The sequence below is a fragment of the Neomonachus schauinslandi genome, chromosome 8, assembly GCF_002201575.2.
Source record: "Neomonachus schauinslandi chromosome 8, ASM220157v2, whole genome shotgun sequence".
Taxonomy (NCBI): Eukaryota; Metazoa; Chordata; class Mammalia; order Carnivora; family Phocidae; genus Neomonachus; species Neomonachus schauinslandi.
Window position 1 is genome coordinate 85,472,643 of NC_058410.1, and position 23,870 is coordinate 85,496,512.

At 35.3% G+C, this 23,870-nt stretch overlaps 1 protein-coding gene across 3 annotated transcripts in view; it reads right to left on the reverse strand.

Moving 5' to 3' along the window:
• FAM135A (family with sequence similarity 135 member A) overlaps positions 1–23,870 on the reverse strand; it is a 129,189-nt gene that overhangs the window by 105,148 nt on the left and 171 nt on the right. For all 3 annotated transcript variants that reach the window (XM_021691884.1, XM_021691881.1, XM_044917251.1), the window contains exons 2-5: positions 22,305–22,393; positions 10,006–10,095; positions 8,423–8,538; positions 1,235–1,314 (exon numbers count right to left, since the gene is read on the reverse strand). In XM_021691884.1, the coding sequence (XP_021547559.1) occupies positions 1,235–1,314; positions 8,423–8,499 (157 nt within the window). In that variant the 5' untranslated portion in view covers positions 8,500–8,538; positions 10,006–10,095; positions 22,305–22,393. The remainder of the gene's footprint in view (positions 1–1,234; positions 1,315–8,422; positions 8,539–10,005; positions 10,096–22,304; positions 22,394–23,870) is intronic.

Below are 23,870 nucleotides of genomic sequence, written 5' to 3' on the forward strand. Positions count from 1 at the left end.
ACTTTAAATATATACAATTCTATTTGTTAATTATTTCTCAATAAAGCTGAAAAAATAAAAAGGGAGCCCAGAAAAAAAGGTCTATTTTTTTCAACTGGCAACTTTAGAAGATATACTAGGCAAGACATTTAGTCTAGTAGATTAAGGAAGTTCAAAAAGGGAGGGCCAAATCTGTCTTGCAATATTAATTATTTTAACCTCTATGTTTCATAGAAAGTAGACTTACAAAAGTCCAACTGACAATAAACTACACTTTAATATGTATGCCAGGCCAAAAAAAAAATACTGATTTTTTTTTTTTAAAAAGGAAAGAATGTACATATTTTTGGTCATAAGCAATAAACCTCCCTGAGCATTTTGAGAGTCTTCAGGAAGATGGAATAAACTCTCCATTATGTAAAATTCATTAAAATCTATAAACCTAGCATTTTAGCACCCACAGGATGCTAAAAAGATAATCCTAAACCCTTCAAATTCCCAGAATATTTTCTTCAGTTTTAAAATAGACTGAATTATGCTCAGCATAGCTTTAGTGTTAGGTACATTTTATTATTTATGATGTTTTCAAAACTCATAATTCATATTTGACATATATGATAACTCTCTAGAATGTTTCATTAACCATTTCATTTCCTAACTTCATAGAATGAAACAGTACACTGTATCAGGAAAGCTGAAAAAATGCTGATTATATCAGGACCACCAGTTTTGGTTCAAACATTTTAATGCTGGTGTCTATCCATAGAATATAAGTAAATAACCGAGCTACTATAACATATCTACCTTATACTGTATACTTTACTTTCTGCATTTTGTTTTTTAGAGTAGTTAACCCAGACCAAAAATGTGGTTAAAAAAAATTCTCAAAGGCATACTATAAAACTATCATAAAACACCTTTGTAATCATATATCAAATTATATGTCCACATTCACTGCGTATTTTTAAAAATTACATCTTACATGATATAACTGACACCACCCCTACTTATGTTTGTTTTTGTGGAAATTTTACATACATTCTTTCATATGCTCATCATAAGAAATCTAAGAGAAAGACAAGGAACCTATAATCAAGCCTGTTTTACTGAGGCCTCAAATATATTTCTTATTATAATGATACTCGTTGGTATCTTATATTTGTAATTAAAAAAATAAAAATAATTAAAAGTTATCATTGCCATTATAATGTTGCTTCAGACTTTTCTTAAAAGTTAAAAACATTCCTTGGCTTACCTGCTGCATGTAACAAACTAGCTTCTACTCTGTGGGGAACTCGTGGTGGAATTTTCATAGATGCACGTATCTGGTAAAAACTAAAGGAAGATAGACCAAAAAAATCATTTCAAAATATATTTTAAAATATGCAATGACCCAATTTCTATATATCCATATGTATTAAGTAATAAATTTGGTCTGCTTATCTCCATGTCCCATAATATTTATTTATTATTTATTTTTTAAAGATTTATTTCTTTATTTTAAACATTTTATTTACTTGTGAGAAAGAGGGAGCACGCGAGACGATGCTCGCACCAGAGAGCGCAAGTAGGGGGAGGAGAAGAGGGAGATGGGCAAGCAGACTCCGTGGTGAGCAAGGAGCCAAGGCAGGGCTCAATCCCAAGACCCCAAGATCATGACCTGAACTGAAATCCAGAGTCAGCTGCTTACCCAACTGAGCCACACAGGTGTCCCTCCCATAATATTTAATACTGGTGAAAGACAATACATCAGGTCCACATCAAATATCAGCAGCAGGCTATAAGATCCAAAGGGAAATCAGCATGTATAAAGATGAATTAGAGAAACAAAAGAAATGTATTTGGTATTTCTTACTTCCAAATGAGAGAATGGCCTAGCAACCAGAGGAGTTAGTAAGGCATCTAAGACCTTCATGGTCTAATTTGGTTATTCATTTTTTCTTTTAAAACATAATAAAGATAAATTTTTCTTAAGCATAATTTTGAGAAAATACAGATTATAATGGTTTTTGAAAACTGACTTAATACTATAAATTACAAAATAAAGACATGTATTTGGTTTAAAGAATTCAGCATTTTTTCAAGGTCAGGGCTACTTGTTTATATACTTTTATTTATTTATTGTACAGGATTTTATAATATTTATATCTATATATAGAAATCAACCAGTCATTAGTAATAACAGTTTACATAGAATAAAAAATTTGAGGTAAACATTATAGTATGTTTGTGTGTTGTTTTTTTTTTTTTAAAGATTTTATTTATTTATTTGAGAGAGAGAATGAGAGAGCATGAGAGAGGGGAGGGTCAGAGGGAGAAGCAGACTCCCCACTGAGCAGGGAGCCCGATGCGGACTTGATCCCGGGACTCCAGGATCATGACCTGAGCTGATGGCAGCCGCTTAACCGACTGAGCCACCCAGGCGCCCAATATGTTTGTGTTTTAACAACATTACATTGCAAGTATGTATACGTAATGGAGGATACACACATCTATGCGCGCACACACACACACACACACACACACGAGACACACACAGGATTACTAAAAGCTAAATCAAGATTACAAATCAGGATGAGTTTAGATGTACACAAGGGAATTAAATATTTTGTTTATTTTTATTTAATAATTTCCTAAGTAGTAGTTCAAAAATATTAAATTTGTAAATAATACAAAGATTAAAATACATAAATATATTACTACTATTACTTATAGCAAGGTATAGCATTGGAGAGAACATATGGTCAGGTCACAAAGCCAGAATTAAAGAGGAGTGAATGAAAGGCTAGCCAATTAAATCTATAACCCTGAAAGTCACAATTTGGCCTTAAAGAAACATGGCAAAACACCATAAACAGAGAGAGATAATTAGTTGAGATTAAGATAAGGTCAGATTGAAAACATGAGATGACTAAAACCAAAAATCAAAGTGGAATCACAGGAGCCTTGGAACCAGAGGAGAACAAAGCTTTCTAGGAACTATTCAACTTCCCATGCTGAGAATTTTAACTAAAGATTAAGTAAAATTAAAGAAAACACAGGCAGTAAGCTCCTTGACATAGATCTTGGTGATGATTTTTTTGACTCTGACACCAAAAGCAAAATGTAAGCAACTGGAACTACATAAAACTAAAAACTTTCTGCATGGCAAAGGAAACCATCAACAAAATGAAAAGGAACCTACTAAATGAGAGAAAATATTTGAAAATCATATATCTGATAAGGGGTTAATATCCAAAATAATTACAAAGAACTCATACAACTCAATAGTAAAAAACAAAACAAACAACAAACAAAAAAACCCCACCAAACAAACAATCTGATTAAAAAATGGGCAAAAGAGGGGCACCTGGATGGCTCAGTCAGTTAAGCCTCTGCTTTTAGCTCAGGTCATGATCCTGGGGTCCTGGGATCGAGCCCCGCATGGGGCTCCCTGCTCAGCGGGGAGTCTGCTTCTCCCCCTCCCTCTGCCTCTGCCTCCCGCTCGTATGCTCTCCCTCTCAAATAAATAAAATCTTTAAAAAAAAAAATGGGCAAAAGATCTAAATAGACATTTTTCCAAAGAAGCCAATTAGGTATATGAAAAGATGCTCAACATCACTAATCATGAGGGAAATGCAAATTAAAACTACAATGAAATGTCACCTCACACCTTTTAAAATGACTATTATCAAAATATCAAAAGATAAGTGCTGAAGATGTGGAGAAAAGGGAACCCTTGTGCACAGAGAATATTCCCACATAGTGGGAGTATGAGTTGGTATAGACACTATGGAAAATTATATGGAGGTTTCTGCAAAAATTAAAAATATAACTACTATATGATCCAGCAATTCCACTATAGGGTATCTGCCTGAAGAACATGAAAAAAATAATTCAAAAAGATATAGGCACCCCTATGTTCATTTTAGCATTATTTACAATAGTTAAGATATGGAAACCATCTAAGTGCCCATTGATCAATGAATGAAGAAGATGTGATATATATACAATGGAATACTACTCAGCCATAAAAAAGAATGATAGCCATTTGTGACAACATGGATGGACCTTGAGAGTACTATGCTAACTGAATTAAGTCAGAGAAAGACAAATACTGCATGATTTCACTTACATGTTGAATCTAAAAAACAAAACAAACAAAACAAAACTAGACTCACAGATATAGAGAACAGACTGATGGTTGCCAGAGGGGAGGAAGGTTGGAGGGAACAAAATGGGTGAAGGGTATCAAGAAGTACAGACTTCCAGTTAAAAAATAAGTCATGGGGATGTACATATAAGATGGGGAATAAAGTCAATAATACAGTATTAACTTTGTATGGTGACACATGGTAAATAGAGTTATTGTGGTGATCATTTTGCAATGTAGACAAATGTCAAATCACTATGTTGTACACCTGAAACTAACATAATATTGTATGTCAATTATACCTCAATTAAAAAGCAAAAATATGCTTAAATAAACAAGTCAAGCAATGTATCTAAAAACAATGATCCTCTAACCGTTAGATTTTTGAAAGATCAGAAACATAATAATAGTCTTCAAAAGTCCTCAATGGATAGGGAAACCAGATTGTAGATTAAGAGAAAACTAATGAAAGCAGCAATTACACATGCTATGTTTATGATGGTTGGCAATAAAATGGAATTATAATTCACTTAATCTTTATCTCCAGTTCCAAGCCTCCAATTAATTATGAACTGTCTCCATTCGGATATCTTACCTCAAACTCAGCATATCAAAATGAACAAATCTTCAACTTCCTTATTTATTTCAATACTACTAATATTGTGCAAGTCAATAAGATTTAAAACTTCAACATTAGTTTTTAAATTTCTTATTAAAAATACCCAATATGCAAAAAGTAGAGCAATGAACCCATATGCCCATACCCATTTTCAACAATGAAAAAGATTTTTTTTTTTTTAAGATTTTACTTATTCATTTGACAGAGAGAGACAGAGAGAGAGGGAACACAAGCAGGGGCAGTGGGAGAGGGAGAAGCAGGCTTCCCGCTGAGCAGGGAGCCCAATGCGGGACTTGATCCTGGGACTCCAGGATCATGATCTGAGCTGAAGACAGACACTTAACAACTGAGCCACCCAGGTGCCCCAATTATAAAGATTTTTTTTTTTAAGATTTTATTTATTCATTTGACAGAGAGAGAGAGCACAAGTACGCAGAGTGGCAGACAGAGGGAGAAGGAGGCTCTCCGCTGAGCAGGGAGCTGGACACGGGGCTCGATCAAAGGACCCCAGGATCATGACCTGAGCCGAAGGCAGCCGCTAAACTGACTGAGCCACCCAGGTGCCCCAAAAAGATTTTTATCATATCTGATTCATCTGTACTTTTTCTTTGCTGAGCCATTTCAAAGTAATCTTAGATATCATATATATTCACACATCTACATACATATTTTTAATGCTTTTTCAATCTCATCCTCCATATAGAATCAGTCATTAAATCCTACTATTCTTTCTCCAACACGGCTCACAGAAATTAGTAACAAAAAAATAAAAAATGTTATTTTAGTAGTAGTATGAATGTAGTAGTAGAATGTAGTAGTATTAGTAGAATGATTTTTAAGTCTCTGATTTTTTTCACCCATCCTGGTGTCCACACATCTTGCAATGTGACTTCCAATAAAAAGTGGAGTTTATTTCCCTACCCTTAAAACTGGGCTGCCTAACTTGTTTTGGGCAATACAATGTGGCAGAGATGACAATGTGCTAGTTCCAAGCCTAGGTCGTAAAAGGTCTTGGATAGTTTCTTTCTCTTTGGACCCTGCCTCCTCTGTGAGAATAAACTGTAGGATGAGAGATCATAAAACAGAGCTGAGTCCACTGAGATAAGGCCATTCTGTAATGGCTAGAACCCAGCCAACCCGCCAGTTGAGTACGAATTCATAAGTGAGCCCAGCAAAATCAGCCAGCCCAGGCCAGAACAGAACCATTCAGCTGATCCAGACTTGTGAGCAAAAATAATTGTTTATTGTTGTGATGACACAGAAGCTTTGTGTTTGTTATTAGCTGCATTATTGCGGCAATACATAACTAATACAAAAATTGGTAACTTAGAAGTAGTGTGCACCATAACAAAAATTTAAAATATGTGGCATTGACTTTGGGACCAAAGTAACAGTTACAGAGGCAAGAAAAATTAGTAAATTATAGAGATTTAAAAAATCATAACCTATGTTATATAGTGATGAAATTTTTGGTAAATACACTGTCAGCAGTAACTTAGAAGAAGTTAGACAAGAAACTTTGGGACTTGAGCAAGCTAATTTCCAGGGAGAATGCTGAAAATGTCAACTGGTTACTCCTTGCTAGGTATAATAAGGTTCTGCCAGAAAGAGATGAGCTAAAGAAAGAACTGGTCATTTTACAAACAGAATCTAGAGGCACTATAGATGGATCAGGACTTGCTAGACTGGAAAACAAAACTGGTTTTCATCTTCAGTCTCCCTAAAGATTTTAAAAATAAAATGCTGCCACGGACAAAGACTATATCAAGGGAGTGGCTATAAATCCCTTTCTTAAGATCTCTAAAGAAATTAAAGCAGTGTCTAAGTAGACATTCTCAGTTTGACAAAAGGGCTTTTAGGAAGTTGAGGGGCATGATCCCACAGAATTCTGATCCCCAAATAGTAGTGATTACATCTAGAGAAGAGTCATGTCTCAAGACAATTGTGGGTGTAGGTTTCAGAGCTTGGCATGAACTGTATCAGACATACAGAAACCTCATAAAATTTTTAAGTAAGTTTTACTGGCCTAAGAACTGCCAGCCTAGACTCCTGGGCTGGACTTATAACTTGCTTAGCCAACGGAATGGAGTGGAAGTAACAAGAGTGCCAATTCAAGAGGCCCTGCATCCTCTGCTCTTTCTCTGACTTCTGTCTCTGCCATGAAGATAAGCCCAGCCTGTCCTGCTGAGGAGTGAGAGACCACAAGGAGTAAAGCAGAGCACAGCCATTTTTATTTTTTCAACAAGATGGTAAAGCCAAGACAAGCTAAAAATAAAACAAAACAACAACCACCACAAAAAATTCAATAGAAAATCTCTCTCACCCTTTTTCTGATAGTCAGAGCTCCATTAATATCACTCTTAGTGCAGACCTTCAGGTTTGTACCTGAGTTACTGCAAGCACCTCTAAACTGTCCCCTATGCTTCTATTTCTTCTACGGTTACAACCATCAATCTATCACAATCTTCATCATGTTAGTAAATGCTTCTTGTAATAATAGTGATAATTTCTTTCTTACTTGGAAACCACTGATGGCTGCCCAAATCCCCACTGTCAGTTCTCCAGACATTAGGAGCCCTTCACAAATATAACCTTTCCTTTCTTTACTATCTTTTCTTCTGCAGTTCTCCCAGAGAATATCCAATCTCCTAAATATTCTTTAAAATTCATGTTCAGGGGCGCCTGGGTGGCTCAGTCATTAAGCATCTGCCTTCGGCTCAGGGCGTGATCCCAGGGTCCTGGGATTGAGCCCCCACACTGGGCTCCCTATTCAGCGCTGAGTCTGCTTCTCCCTCTCCCTCTGCCTGCCACTTCCCCTGCTTGTGCTCCTGCTCTCGCTCTCTCTCTGTCAAATAAATAAATAAAATATTTTTAAAATTTTTTTTTAAAGATTTTATATAAAATCTTTTTTTAAATTTTTTTTTTTTTAAGATTTTATTTATTTATTTGACAGAGAGAGAGAGATAGCGAGAGCAGGAGCACAAGCAGGGAGAGTGGGAGTGGGAGAAGCAGGCCTCCTGCGGAGCAGGGAGCCCGATGCAGGGCTCGATCCAGGACCCTGGGATCATGACCTGAGCCGAAGGCAGAGGCTAAACCGACTGAGCCACCCAGGCACCCCAAATAAATAAAATCTTTAAAAAAAAAAAAATGTCCATTCCTATTTCCAAGGTTTGATTCACGCTGCTTTCTCCTACCAAAAGGGTTTTTCACTTTATCTTTGCCGATATAGGTCTTAAAGCATACTTTGATCCTATTTCTCCATAATGCCTTTCCTAATATACCCAGAAAGATGTCTTTCTGTTCTGATACCTAGAGCATTTTCCATACACACTTCTTGAAGATTCATCATTTTGCATTCCCACTTAGCTATTTTGTGCAATATTTTATTTTCCCCATTCACTATAAGCTTTTATAAGCAAAAATGAGATCTTACACATTTTCACAGAAGTCCTCTCAATGCTCACTACAAATTCATAAATGTACATTACATATATCCAGCAGTATCATTAAATCCACATGAATAATTCTCAAACATCTACTTAAAACTAAAATTTCTCTAAGAAAATAATTACTTGAATATACCTCATTGTTTCCTTATATATGCTGGAACGTAAGTATGCAATTAAATTTAAATGAAAATCTGTACATCTTTTCTTATGCAAAATCTATAATCTTCACATTAAAATACATACCCTCTCTGAAACAAATCCACATTGTAGAACTTGTTTAGCTCCACAGAGAATTCTACCATTGCTTGAACTTCAGTCATTTTCAATTTATACTCAGAAGACAAATCTGGTAACAGCACCTTGGTATAAGTAGGGGGAAAAAAAATCATGAGAAGCAAAATGACAAAAATGCCAACTTACAAAAACACTAATATTTAAACATATTTCCGAGTATGATAGATAGGCAGAAAATAAAAATGAAGTAAATTAATTCAGTGTGCCTAACTTAGCCTATTCCAACTAAATAGCACCAGCATCAACTAAATATACTTACTAATAATACACTTACTAGAAAGCAATAATCTATAATTTAAGATATTTTCTAGTGGAATGCATTTTCTAAGATTTGTTTCCCTTTGTGACATCTATATGATAATAAATAATACAGGAAATTGCTAAAAGAAAACCTTGACTTTATCACAGATAAAATAGTAAAGAAAAAAATTAAGTAACCTAATTATTCTCTTCTAGTTCTACACCGCACATCCAGGCAACTCCAGTCACAATGAGAATTAGCATTTTTTAATCCCCATTTAAATTCATGAAGGTTTTTTTTTTTCTGTCAGGTGAAGTTCTTAAATTATGATTTGTTTTTAAATTTCAAAAAAAAAACTCTTCCCCTCATTACAAAAGCCTAAAGTATTCATTTAAAGGATTAAAAAAATATATAGACAAGCAAAAATAAAAACATTCATGATTCTGTCCATTGAAATATATGCTTTGGTATATATTTGTCACCTGTGTGTGCTTTTGTAAAATTTCTATAAAAATGGGATCAAACCACATGTACATTTTATACTGTTTATTTCACCTATTTTTTTTTGATGAGCACCTATGTCAATTAATGTAGTTTTACAACATTATTTTCAATTGTATACTATTTCACTGCGAATATTATAATTTAAGCCATCTCCTATTGTTGGGTATTTCAGTAGTTTCCATCTTTTCACTACTTCAAAAAAGTACTGTAACAATCATCTTTATCAATAATACGTGCTTTAAAATGCAATTCAGAGTAAGAAAGTGTTGAAAGACAGTTCTCCAGAGCCTCTTGTTTCTGCATATTTTGCAAGCAGACCCTGACTGCCTCTGTTCCAGACTATTTTTCTATAAGGATATATGATCAGCGAACAGTCTTAGAAGTCAGAGATAGTGTCTCATACTGGAACAAAGGGCAAATTTGTTTATTGTCCCTCTAATAGAGACAGTCTCCCCCTGAGGCATAAATCAGGCAGACTTATTATCCATTTTAAAGATCCGGGTCCCCTCAGCTTAAGGTTCCTCTCCTATAATCCAACCTACTGATACGCAGGTGTTGCCTGGTACCGTAGCTACTGCTACTACTGTGAGTGCAAAGCAGCCTTTTCTTAAATCGAGGAGTCTCATGTCTTCTGCCCACATCCATGGCACTGTGGCAGGCTAATTTGTTAGCTTGCAAGGGGGATAAAATCTCAGACCCTTCATAGTTTTTGAAATAGTTCTTCATAGAAATGCAACAAATATTTTGATCCATTGACTTAAATACAAAAGAAGTAACAGATTCTTACCTCTGCTGGTTAAAGCTTCATTTTAACATTATGAAATAACCAAACCTGTACTTCCAGTTACTGATCCTTATTGAAAATATATTGTTCCCCCTATGAGAAAGAAAAAAAGGACATCTCAAACAAGATAGACATAAAGAAGTCCATTTTAAGGAAACCTAAGCTTCATTAGTTACTTAACAATCTCAATTTATCTAAAAGATCTGTATCTTGCATAAGGCTAAATAGTAAGTTTCAGAGATTTTTCATTCAGTTTCACTGATATCAATATTAACTACTATATCTTTGTTAAGAATTCACTAATGTGTACTTCAAAGGACAATAATAAGTTTAAGAGTATTTTCTTAGTTCAGTGGTTCAGAAACAATTTTCATGAATACTCAAAATATAAGCTTATTAATTTTTAAGATGTAAAACTTACCATTTTAAAATAACTCCTTGGGTAGAGGTAAGCGATTTCTGAAGTTACATATATATGAAATGTGCATGAATGCATTATGTACACACACACACACACACACACACACACAACTTGAACTATTTTAAGTATATTGACAAAAAACAATGCCTGGATATGCTATGGATAGTTTTGTTTGCACTCCAAATATTTATTGCCTGAATAAAAAAAATCTCCTCCCCTTGGTAAAATTACCTTAGATACTAAATATGTTAGAATAAAGACCACATTCACTCTTCTTCATAGATTCTTTTTCTCTCCATCATAAATATGTAGACTTTACCACCATCAATAACTGCTATTTCATTTTTTACTGATTTATAACTGACAGACATTAATGTATTAGTTTCAGGTGTACAACATAGTGATTCGCTATTTTTATACATTACAAAATGATCACTTTAGTAGTTCTGGTTACCATTTGTTACTATACAAAGTTATTACAATGTATTGACTATTCCCTATGCTGAACATTACATTCCTGTGACATTTATTTTATCACTGGGAGTTTATACCTCTTAATTCCCTTCTTCTATTTTGCCCATTCCTCCACCCCAGTCCCTCTGACTACCACCAGTTTTCTCTATCTATGAGTCTGTTTCTGTTTTGATCATTTGTTTTGTTTTTTGGATACCACATGTACATGAAATAATGTGGTATTTGTCTTTCTCTGTCTGACTTATTTCACTTAGCAAAATACCCTCTAGGTCCACGCATGTTCCTGCAAATGGCAAGATTTCATTCTTTTTTATGGTTGAGTAATATTCCATTGTATTTATACAGCACATCTTATTTATTCATTCATCTATTGATAGCTACATAAATTCCTTCCATGTCTTGGCTATTATAAATAATGCTGCAATGAACATAGGGATGCATTTATCTTTTGTAATTAGTGTCTTCATTTTCTTGGGATAAATATCCAGAACTGGGATTACTGGATCATATGGTATTTCTATTTTTAATGTATTGAGAAGTATCCACACTGTTCTCCATAGTGGTTGCACCAATTTACATTCCAACCAACAGGCACAAGGGTTTCCTTTTCTCCCTTCCTCTCCAATACCTGTTATTTCTTGTCTTTTTGTTACTAGTCATTCTGACTATTGTGAGGTGGCATCTCATTGTGGTTTTGATTTGTACCACCCTGATGACTAGTGATGCTGAGCATCTTTTTATGTGACTGCTGGCCATCTGTATATCTTCTTTGGAAAAATGTCTATTAAGCTCCTCTGTCCATTTTTTAAATAGGGTTGTTTGGTTTTTTATTTTTGTTTTTTGTTTTGTTTGGTTTTGCTATCCAGTCGTATGAGTTCAACCCCTTATCAGATATATCATTTGCAAGTATCTTCTCCCATTCAGTAGGCTGTCTTTTTGTTTGGTTGATGGCTTCCTTCACTGTGCAAAAGCTTTTTAGTTTGATGTAGTCCCATTTGTTTATTTTTGCTATTGTTGCCACTGCCTGAGGAGACATATCCAAAAAATATTGCTAAGCCCAATGTCAAAAAGCTTACTGCCTATGTTTTCTTCTAGTTTTTTGGATGTAGGTCTTACATTTAAGTCTTTAATCCATTTGGGTTTACTTTTGTATGTGGTATAAGAAAATGTTTCATTATTTTGCATGTATCTGTCCAGTTTTCTCAGCACCATTTACTGAATAGACTGTCTTTTCCCCATTGTATGTTTCTTCCTCCTTTGTCACAGATTAACTGACCCTATAAGATGAATTTATTTCTGGGCTCTCTATCCTGTTACATTGAGCTATTTGTCTGTTTTTGTGCGAGGACTATACTGTTTTGATTACTATCACTTTGTAGTATAGTTTGAAATCAGGAAGCATACCTTCAGCTTTGTTATTCTTTCCATGATTGCTTTGATATTTGAGGTCTTTTGTTGTTCCACACAACTTTTAGGGTTATTTGTTCTAGTTCTGTGAAAAATCTCATTAGTATTTTGACAGGAATTGCACTGAATCTGTAGGTTGCTTTGGGTACTATGGGCATTTTAACAATATTAATTCTTCTAATCCATGAGCATGATACATCTTTCCATTTGTTTGTGTCATCTTCAATTTCTTTTTCAATATCTTCAAATTTTCAGAGTACAGGTCTTTCACCTCCTTGGTTAAATTTATTCCTAGGTATTTTGTTCTTTTTTTAAATGTTTATTTATTTTCAAGATTTTATTTATTTGAGAGAGTGAGCATGAGTAGTGGGGGAGGCAGAGAGAGAGGGAGAAGCAGACTCCCTGCTGAGTAGGGAGCCTGACCTGGGGCTTGATCCCAGGACCCTGGGATCATGACTTGAGCCAAAGGCAGACACTTAACCGACTGAGCCACCCAGGTGTCCCTCTTTTTTTTTTTTTTTTAAAGATTTACTTATTGAGAAAGAGAGAGCACACAAGTGGGAGGAGCAGAGGGAAGAGGAGACAGAATCTCAAGCACACTCCGTGCTGAGCACAGAGCCTGATTCAGGGCTCAATCCCATGACCCTGAGATCATGACCTGAGTCGAAACCAAGAGTTGGACACTTAACTGGCTGCACCACCCAGGTGCCTGGTATTTTATTCTTTTTTTGATGTAGCTGTAAATGGGACCATTTTCTTCATTTATCTTTCTGATAGTTCATTGGTAGTGTATAAAAATACAACAGATTTCTGTGTATTAATTTTGTATCTTGCAACTTTACAGAATTCATTTATTAGTTTTAATAGTTTTTTACTGGAGTCTTAGAGTTTTCTACATAGAGTATCTTGTCATCTGCAAATAGTGACAGTTTTATGTCTTCCTTTCCAATTGGGATGTCTTTCACTTCTTTTTCTTGCCTAATTGCTGTGGCTAATACTTCCAGTACTATGTTGAATAAAAGTAGTGATCTTTTTAGAGGAAAAGCTTTAAACTTCTCACCATTGAATACGATGTTAGCTGTGGGTTTGTCATATATGGCCTTTATTATGTGGAGATACATTTCTAACTAATTTACTGAAGTTTTTATCATGAAAGTATGTTGAGAGAGAGTTCCATATTTTGGGCACCCCTCCCAATTGTGGAGTTACCACATCTGGGGTAGGGTCCAGGGTAAGGCTGTGCCTTTGCCTCTCCTACCCATCTCTACGTTTCTCTTTTGTCTTTTGTTATAGAGGCACTGTTCATCTAATTCTCAGTTTCTTTTCAGAGGTTATTATTCCATATAAAGATATGTTTGTTGTGTCTGTGGGAGGAGGTGAATCCAGAGTCTTCTTATGCCATCATCTTGAATCCCCCTTCCAATAACTACTATTTTAAACCTTAATAATCACATCTAAAGATTGTACAGTAATGATTTTTAAGGCAAACAAAACAATGTTACCTTTATATAAGACATTCCCCATTTCATGGATATAACCTCTTTATGATAGTTTCTTCTACACATATGTTCTTAGTGCTCAGGATTTAGATCATGTTCCAGTATAGACTCTTAGTCAAGTTTGGTTAGTTCTCTATCTCTTAATTTACTCAGATATAAAATAGGTATTCATTCATTCAAACATTTATTGAACACTTACAATACATGGGGAAATGCAACAGGCACAAAGTATAGCTAAGCTTGTCTGCTTTGGATTCCATCTGTTTCCCTTTTTCGCAGATGAAATATTTTCTTGATAGTGATCTAGTTTTGACCACATTAAATGAGGACAAGACCCCAAAGAATGGTAAAACAAAAAGATGGAAAGATTCTGGATTCCTGAATGGTTTCACAGAGCACAGATGTCCTACCTATCTAGACTGCTTGGACTTTTATAACTCTTTGTTACAGTAACTATACCTAACCTATACTCTAACTAATATATCCCCTACTGCAGCCTATTTTCAAAAGAGCAGCCAGATGACCTATTATATAATATATACATTAATTAATAATATTGCTATACAGTTATACTAATAGCATATTTTAATGTTATATAATATTATTTGAAATAATTCAAATTGTATTCCTTTCCTCTGTTCTGAACCCTCAGTGGCTTCCCATGATATTCAGTAAAATTGCCTTACAAAGGCCTATATGATGACCTTATATAATCTAGATCTTCCATAACTTCTCTGAGTTCATCTCCTACCAGTCTGCCCACTTGTTTCCTTGCTATTTCTCAAACATACCCAATATATTCCTGTCCCAGGGTCTTTACATTTGTTCCCTGGAACATCCTTCACTCCCAAATACCCAAATTAATCACTTTCACCTCCTTCTAGTCTTGACTCAGATGTTAACTTCTCAAATAGCCCTTTCCTGGCCACACTATCTAAAATAACAACTCTCAAAAAAAATTAAATAAGTAAAATAAAATAGTAACTTTCCTTTCCTGGCACACCCTCCTTCCTCCCTTATATTTTCCCTCAGCACTTACCTCCATCTAACAAACTAAAGATTTTATTTTTTTTAGTTTTTATTACATTTTCCCACTAACATGTAAGCTTTATAAAGGTAGGAATTCTGACTACTCTGTTCATAGCTGTATCCCCACTGCCTAACACACAGTACGCACTCAATTTAATATTTAACAAAGATTTAATAAATTAACATTGGATCTTCCATAAATATTAACTGTTATTATTTTTCTATTTAAACCCAACCAACCTAAAGAAAGGAATTTTTACACTGATATATGGAAAACAGAGACATGCATGAATAAACTTTTATAATAAAATAAACTTTTATTTATAATAAAATTCCTTTACCAGCATATGTTCTAGGTCTGTTAGCAACTTCCTTCACTCCTCTTCTCGTATTCTGCTGTCTTTTTTTGTTCTATTGTTACTGTCTAATTTTCCTCAAATCCATCTCTTTTTATTGATTATTCCCTAAGTAGAAATATATAATACATGTACAGATATCTACAGTGTGATGCTGATAAATCTGGTTTTCATTCCCCCTCAAAAAACAGAAAACAATTATTTTTATGTTTACGTACTGGTAGAAAAATTTCAAAGAAGGGCTAAAGGAAAAGGAGAGTAGGCAAAAAGAGAAAGGCAAGAAAAACCAGAGGACTCTCAGGGTCAAAGGGGATCTGTCTGATTCTCTTTTCATAAACTGCCCTTTTCCCATCACGGGGAGCAACTGACGTTCAGGTACAGCCAATTCTTGCTGGCCCAGCACTGTCAGAGGCTTCTAAATTTTCAACAAGAAATTGAAAACTTTTTTCCTAAAGGTGAAATCTCCTAAACTTTAGATGTTGCCAACTAGCTCAAAAATAAACAAAAACAAAACAAACAAAACCTGTATAGTTCAAATCAAATTCATCTACAGGGCAAATGCATTCAGTTTGCAATCACTCACTTCTTATGCCTCAGATCCTCAGGCAAAGGACCTTTCCTGGAACAGAAAAATCCTTGTCCGCCCTCTCTTAAGAATGAAAGAAGGTGAAGAAAGGGCTTCTTTCCTTTTACCCAGAGGGTGCCTGGGAGACACTACATTGTAAGGAACTCCCCAGAAGCCATGAATTTCATGGCCCTCCTGCATAGTCTGTTTGCTGGCTTAGAATCTGTCACTTTAATCTGAGCATTTGAAGTTACGGCAATAAGCTGATTTACCTGAGACTAAATTGTTCTTTCTGTTCTTCTGGACCTGGCAAAGTAACCTAAATGGAATAATTTGAGTAGAGCTCCCTCTTGGGCTATTTCCTAGGTCCCTAAGAGAGAATTTAGCTAAGTAAACTACAAACTCCAATCCAAAGAAGCCAAAGAGGAACCTCAAACAGAAACTGATTTTGATACTAAATGGGAAATTTATACTGAAAGGCTCTTATACTGACAGGGGGAACAATGTGACAATTACCTTGTAATACCTCAGGCAAAATTAGCTTACTTCCAAAGAAACAAAGTTACCTATTACTCTGAAAGACTTGGCCCTCTAGAGCTCCTCTAACACAGTGGCCACTGGGCACATGTGGCTATTGAACAATTAAAATATGACTTGTGTGACTGAGGAACTAAATTTTTAAATTTAAATCCAAACACTAATGCAGTATAAAATATTTTTTCATCGAACATAACTTTATTGTTGGATAGGACTATACTTTAACTGTTAAAAATGTAGTATGCTAATTGAGATATGCTCTAAGCATAAAGTACACATTAGATTTCAAAGACAGTACAGAAAAAGAACATAAATATCTCATTAATATGTTTTTTATATTGATCACATCTTGAAATAATATTTTAGATATGCTGGGTTAAATGAAATACATTATAAAAATTAATTTTACCATTTATTTTTACTTTTTAAAATGTAGCCACTGGAAAGTTTTAAATCACACACACATATACCTATTGAATATGTATGTTAGTCTAGGAATACCAAGCCATCTCTTTAACTGCTGGGATGTATAGTAACTGCTCCAGAAATAGTGTAAGTGCATAAAATCCATGCACAGTTTCTAAGACTATAGAGATGTTCACTCGTCAGATCAGTTGAGAGACCTCCAATATCCACAAAGGGGAGTCCAGGTATGGATATCTGGAAAAATGTGGGAGATGCTCCTACATCACCTACACTAATCTTAAAACAACAGCTAACCACTAACCACTCTGAACTCAGTCTGAATTCATGATTGTTTCCAGAAATCCATACAGCAGTAAACTGAGAACAACCAGTGATATCTGGATTAGCCTTGCATCTCTAACCCTGACATCTGAGATGGTTAAGTCTGCATTGGGTGGTTCAGTCTAAATATCTGAGCTATGTTTTTCTCTTTAAAGATTTTATTTATTTATTTGAGAGAGAGACAGATAGTGACAGAGAGCATGAGCCAAGGAGGAGAGGGATAAGCAGGCTCCGGGCTGAGCAGGGAGCCCGATGAGAGGCTCAGTCCCAGGACCCTGGGATCATGACCTCAGCCGAAGGCAGAAACTTAACCAACGGAGCCACCCAGGCGCCCCTATGTTTTTATTTTTTGTTTACATTCATTTGCCTTCTTATTTGGCTGAGGCCCTGACACCCTGCCCAGCTTTGTAAGCTCCCTCTTGCAGGGGCTAAACATGCTAAATCACTGCATTATAACGTGCTCTAAAATGGCCAAGCCACCTGTCACTTGCCGGACTCTGAAGATCACACCATTCAGACAGCTTTTTTTTTTTTTTTGAAGATTTTTTATTTATTTATTTGAGAGAGAGAGAATGAGAGAGAGAGAACACCTGAGAGGGGATAGGGTCAGAGGATGAAGCAGACTCCCTGCCGAGCAGGAAGCCCGATGCGGGACTCCATCCAGGGACTCCAGGATCATGACCTGAGCCAAAGGCAGTCGCTTAACCAACTGAGCCACCCAGGCGCCCCATTCAGACAGCTTTTAACTTTCTTTTTGTCTTCGCAATTATTCACATGCACAGCACACTTTCATCAGTGACATCTCTCATTTTAAAAAGTGATTCACAGTGAAGATGAGCTTATCAGAATAATTACAGTAGAAAGGACATGTAAATTAAGGAAGAACACTGGTCTAGAAACTTTTGCTGCCACTGCTTACTCATCAAAATGAATTCTTGATGGCCAGCCATATGCTATACTGCCCAAATTATAGAACTATTTAAGAAGGGAATAGAGTACTAAATTCTTCTTTTAGAGAGAGGAGAAAAGGAGACCTTCAAAAGGGAAGATAATGAGAACAACTTGATAGACAAACTATATTTTAAAAGCTGTATGTTTCTCTGTTGATATCAAAATATAGATCAAATAGCAATATAAAACTGAAACCAAATATAAACACTCAGAACTTTTTGGAGTACCTACTATTATACTAGTATTTTTAACTATGTTATTTTATTTAATTCTCACAAAAATCTGAAGGAGCTATCATTACTCCACTTTACAGGTGAGGAAACTAAAGAGCAAAAAGTTTACAAATCTTACGCAAGATCACAGTTAGGAAATAATGGAAAAAGGACAAAACCCTCAAATGTGCCAAACTACATGGCCTAAATTTAAACTTGCATAATTATAAAGTCTACACCTGAATTGTTATAGAAACAGACTGAAAGATCTTCAAGTCATGAGATAAATATGCCCCTACAACTGAAATCAGAATACAGAATTAATGAAAAAAAATTACACTTGATAAATTAACCACATTTAATTTTCCATGTAATTAGTATTATTCTCTAATTATGAAATCTTCAAATTTCTCACATTGCACCCCCACAAACACTAAATCTGAAGTTTTAAAGGCATTGTTCTCTTCTAATTTCTTTAAAATTTGGTTTTGAACAGTTGTCTAATAAAAGAGAAATATATTATTACTAATCTTAGAACTGACATTTAGATTAAGAAGTAAACATTCTCAAAACAAAACATTGTTCACTTTGGATAACTGTGTTAATATGACAGAAAATCCATAGAAAAAAATTTTTTTAAACATAAAAAGAATGTTGGTAACTTTTGAGAGTATTCCCATGGTTGACTTATTACATGAGAACGAAGTAACGCGACAGAGAAAGAACGTTTATTGCTCATTATGGAACCCTTAATGAATGCTACCTCTCACATTATATTAACAATGGAAAATAATATTTAATTTATTAAAAACAGCTCATATAAACTTTTCAGGGACACATCCATGCCATAAATCAAACCTGCCAGTAATATAACACAGAATGCCTCTGAATATATCATGTTATTATATACTTTAAAAAACCAAGAATAGGGGCTCCTGAGTGGCACAGTTAACTGACCAACCCTTGGTTTCAGCTCAGGTCATGGCCTAAGGGTTGTGAGACTGAGCCCCACATCGGGCTTTGTGCTGTGTGAGGAGTCTGCTCAAGACTCTCTCCCTCTACCCACCCTGCTGCGCGCTCTCTTTAAAATAAATAAATAAATATTTAAAAACAAAACAAGAATAGCCCAAATGACCAAAAATTAGTTACTTCTTTTAATATGAAAAAAAATTCAGAAAGAACCACAGTCATTATCTACTACCTAGTTCAGGGATCTGCCTTGGGATCTGCATCCCTTAAAATATTTCATCTTATTGGTTATCTCAACAGACAAAGCTCAGAACCAGAACAAAAAGAACTTCAATCCTCCCTCTGAAAAATATTCTAAGAAACAAACAATGCTTTCTTAAAAGTCTATGCTTTCTTGCTTTCTTCAGTCTACTAGTAATTTTGATGTCAGAGAGATCCGGATTCTAATCCAGACTCACGAAATCTTATTTTTCTCAAATGGAAATAATATTTGTAACTCCTAGGTCAAAAGGTAAGGCTTATAAAGATAATATACACAAATATACACAAAGCACTAAGCATGGCACTTGGTGCATGGTGCTCAATAAATAGCTGGTATTATGATTTTATTTTACCTCATTTTTTTCAATGTATTAAGTTTTAATTTTAATTCCAGTATGCTTAACGCAAGTTGTCATATTAGTTTTAGGTGTACAATATAGTGATTCAACAATTCCTTACATCTCAATATTTTATCTCCATTTTTAAATATGATTTCATATAGAGAAATGTCTATTAAAATAATGTAACTCAACTAAATAGGTTTTTATTATCAGTTTCAATTGTATGGTTTAAAAACATTGTCATTTATAGGCCATCAGACCTTAAAGGGAAAAGAGCTGGCTTCCAATTAAGATCATCTTAGATCTTAGGTGTTGAGAAAAACCAGGAAAAAAAGGGAGACTGTAAATATTTCAACTTTCTATTCAAAAATTTTTTCTACTTCTTTTACTCCTTAAAGACATTTCTTTGGTTTCGCCTGCCTGTAGGTCTATTTCAGAACTCTTCTATAAAAATGAGGCCCTTGGCAAGCATTTTATTATATAATTATTATACTTTGATATAAAAGTTATTAATTTTACAAAACAAGAGTGCATACATTCTAATCTTATCTTACCTGAGGAAAATAACTAATTTTCAGTAAGCATGAGGAAGAATGAGGGTGGTTTTAAAATCTGGGGTCCTTAATTCCAAAAGGCAAAAGTGATAGCAAAGGGAATATAGGCTTCCAAGGTCTGAAACTGAGACTGTCAGTAAGGCCTGAGCTTGCTGTTTAGACAATTACAGTTAGCATTATTTCCAACTGAAGACCATGACTTACTGGCAACTTGAGACATCAAAGAGCAGATGTCAGAGATACCACTGATCTAAAAACAATCATGAATGAAGCAGCTGCATCCTAGAAGACAACTTCAAGGGGATTTCAATGAAGGAATACTTCTAGGTCTGATTATATTAAGAAATGTAGCAAAAGGACATTTCATAAAACTTAACAGAAATGTTCCATAATACTATCAATTACAGACTTCCATATTGACAATATAATTTAGAAATACTTGCTATATTATGGACAGTCTAAAGAGACCTAATCCCATGAAAGGAATACACTATAATTTTCTAAGAATGTTGTTTTGGTTGAGAGATATAGTTCATAAAGATTGTTTCATCAAAATAAGAAGGAGAGATCTGGTATAATCTGGTCTAATATGCCTGACACCTCTATATTCCTGTTAAGAAAAGAGAGGCTAATTTTTATTAAATTTAGCACATTATTGATAACTAAGTATGTACTTGTTAAAATGGTGAAACCCACTGTGGAGTTGTCTCACTCTATTCCTTCTGAAAAATCTAGACCTGCCTAACAACTTGTGCTTTATAACTTTTCTAAAAAATCACTGGGTTCATTAAGGGTTTTTTTGTTTGTTTGGTTGGTTTTTTGGTATCACCATTCTGCTTCTTATTTTTATTCATTTCTAAACTTCCTTCCTGACAAATAACTTGAGGAAAAGAAAAAAAACGCATTACTCATTTCAAACCTATATGCTCCCATCTCCATCCATTCACTTAAATACACACATGTATGCATCACAAAACTCACTTTTAAGCAGTTTTCCCTCAAAACATAGAATCAAAGCAAAGGAAATCCTTGCCCTCCTAATCCCTAAACAATGCCCACTGTCAAGGGTCTATACTTAAACAAAGCTAAAATATAAGACAACAGAAAATTATGAAGGTAACCAAAGATGTATGAATAACTCTTACATCTCTTTTCAGTGTCAAATCCTGGCAAAGGGCATTTTAATTCTATATACTGGATGCTACAGCATCTGCTTCATTGTATATGAACATTAATATAACCTAGAACAGAGTTCACCAGCATTTTACTAGATTTTTCACAGAAGTCTAAAATTAAATTAAAAAATCTAAATTCCAGTTTGACCTGGAATTTAACCAATGATACACTTACACAGTCTAAAACAGATAGAAATAAAGTATTTATATAGCAATTCTTGTCTCTGGTGGCCCTATGCATGTTTAAATAAGGCTTATTTTGCTATTGAAAGATTACTGGGTGGCCATCTTTTTCACCCACTTATTACAGGTAGAGACAATGAGCTATAGAGGTTAAGTGGCTTCTACAATTTAATGTCATGAGTCATCATAAGAATTAGATCTTCTGACATCAAGTTCTGTGCCTGCTGTCCACCACAAATTCTTAATTTCTCGGAGCACAGAATCAACACACTAAAAAAAAAAAAAATACTAACAAGAATTTGTTTTTACTTTTTTTAATGAATTATTACCTAAAAATAAAGACTTGCCTTTGAAAGGTGGGAAAGCTTCCTTCAGAAGCAGCAGTTATCTCTATTTGCATTGGAAAAATCATTTTTAAAAAATCTTAGAAGTTGAGGAGTTCATCACCTCCTACCATACACAATTGCTGGTTCTTCCAAAAGAGGTGTGGCTTAAAGACACTGGATCTTAAACTGTACTTCCTCCACTTTTATCTCTAATATCAATTTGAATAAGAAACTACACTTTTTTGCCTTGGTATTTCCCTTCTGTACAACAGAAACAGAAAAAATTAATTCCTACCTGACATAGACAACGTAAGGAAGAATTTACTGTTTGTGGACTGCTTTGAGATTCCAGAACGAAATACATAATCCAGTTGATCTTCAACCCTAGAATAAAGGCAAACTTCACTGCAAGTATCTGCTTCAGCAGACGCCTTCAAAATAAAATACCGTACCATTATATAGAGAGGTTTATGTAAATGAAAAGGGGGGGCCCAACACTGGTTATAAAGTTCTTTTCCCCAATTCAAAAATTTAATACTTCTGTTCTCACAAATTTTTCATTCAGTAGGCACACTAAATCTATTCTTAAATTAGTAGAAATTATATGCATTTATTAAAGAGAACAGAGATCCTCAGGAAAATGATGCAATCATTTGCAATAGCAAATAAAACATCAAATAATGAATTTCATAAAATAAAATTTATTAAATTTCATTTAAGATTAGCTCTTGGACAACAGTATTGAAGGGCAATAAAATTTCCAAATTTAACCTTATGTTTGTAGATCAGCCTTTAACAAATCTTAACCCTTTATATTTTCATCAAGTGTATACTCAAATTGCTTCTTCTGACACTTAAGGTAAACATAATCCTTAAAAATTAAAGGTTCACTCAGTAAATGTAAGAGGTTTATTGCTACTGTCACTCTTTTGATAATATTCCCAGTCAGGGAAGAAAAAAGATGAAGAGATTTGATTAAATTGGAAGATGAACTAAGAATATTGAGTGGATACCTAGGTTACACAGAAAGCAGGAGACTGAACTCTTCAAAGATTTAATGCAAAGTTAAACAGATTAAAGAGTCTCGATCTATGCAAAAGCAAAAAAACACAAAGAACAAAAACCCTCAAAAACAAACAAACAAAACAGTTTTAGAGGGAAAAAAAAAAGTACCCAAGATTACATACTGGAAATAGGATCATAATGGAAAAGGACGGGGGGGCGGGGAGGGCAGGAGCCATTAAACGGAAAGCCGTGAAACAGGGTACCAAAAGACAGCTAAAGATTAAGGGAGTGAGGGCCTGCAAAGGTAAAGTGGAGCGTAGAATGAACTCCAGCGCAAACCGGTATTAAAGCAAACACATCAGAAACTCACAAAAGAGAACGAAGACGAAGTGTTGAAACGAGGAAAGATGAGAGCCAAGGAAGAAATTAATAGAGGCAAACTTGGTCGGTGAGGGTAAGGAGAGTCGGGAAGAGGAGCCAAACTAGGGATGCACAGTGAGATGGAAGAAATTAAGGGGAGCAAAAGGATACACTGCCTCAACAGGGAGACCAGCGGAGCGAAAGGGCACGTGGGAGGAGGGGATGAAAGAGTATAACCACGAAAGTGGGGTAAAGGGAGGACAGAGCGGCGAGGACGGAGCTGACCGCGAAGGGCAGGCGACGTCTGGGTACAGGAGGAGTGAGGTTCAGGAAGAGCCGGCCGAGGGACACGCCGCAGGGGCAGGGGCAGCAGGGAGCACCCGGCGAGCTGGACGCCGTGGCTCCTCGCCACCCGGAGGGCACTCTGCACAGCCGTCCCCACCGACCTTCAGCGGGCCCGGGGCCGGGTTCCGACCGGGAGCAGCTGGGTGAAGGG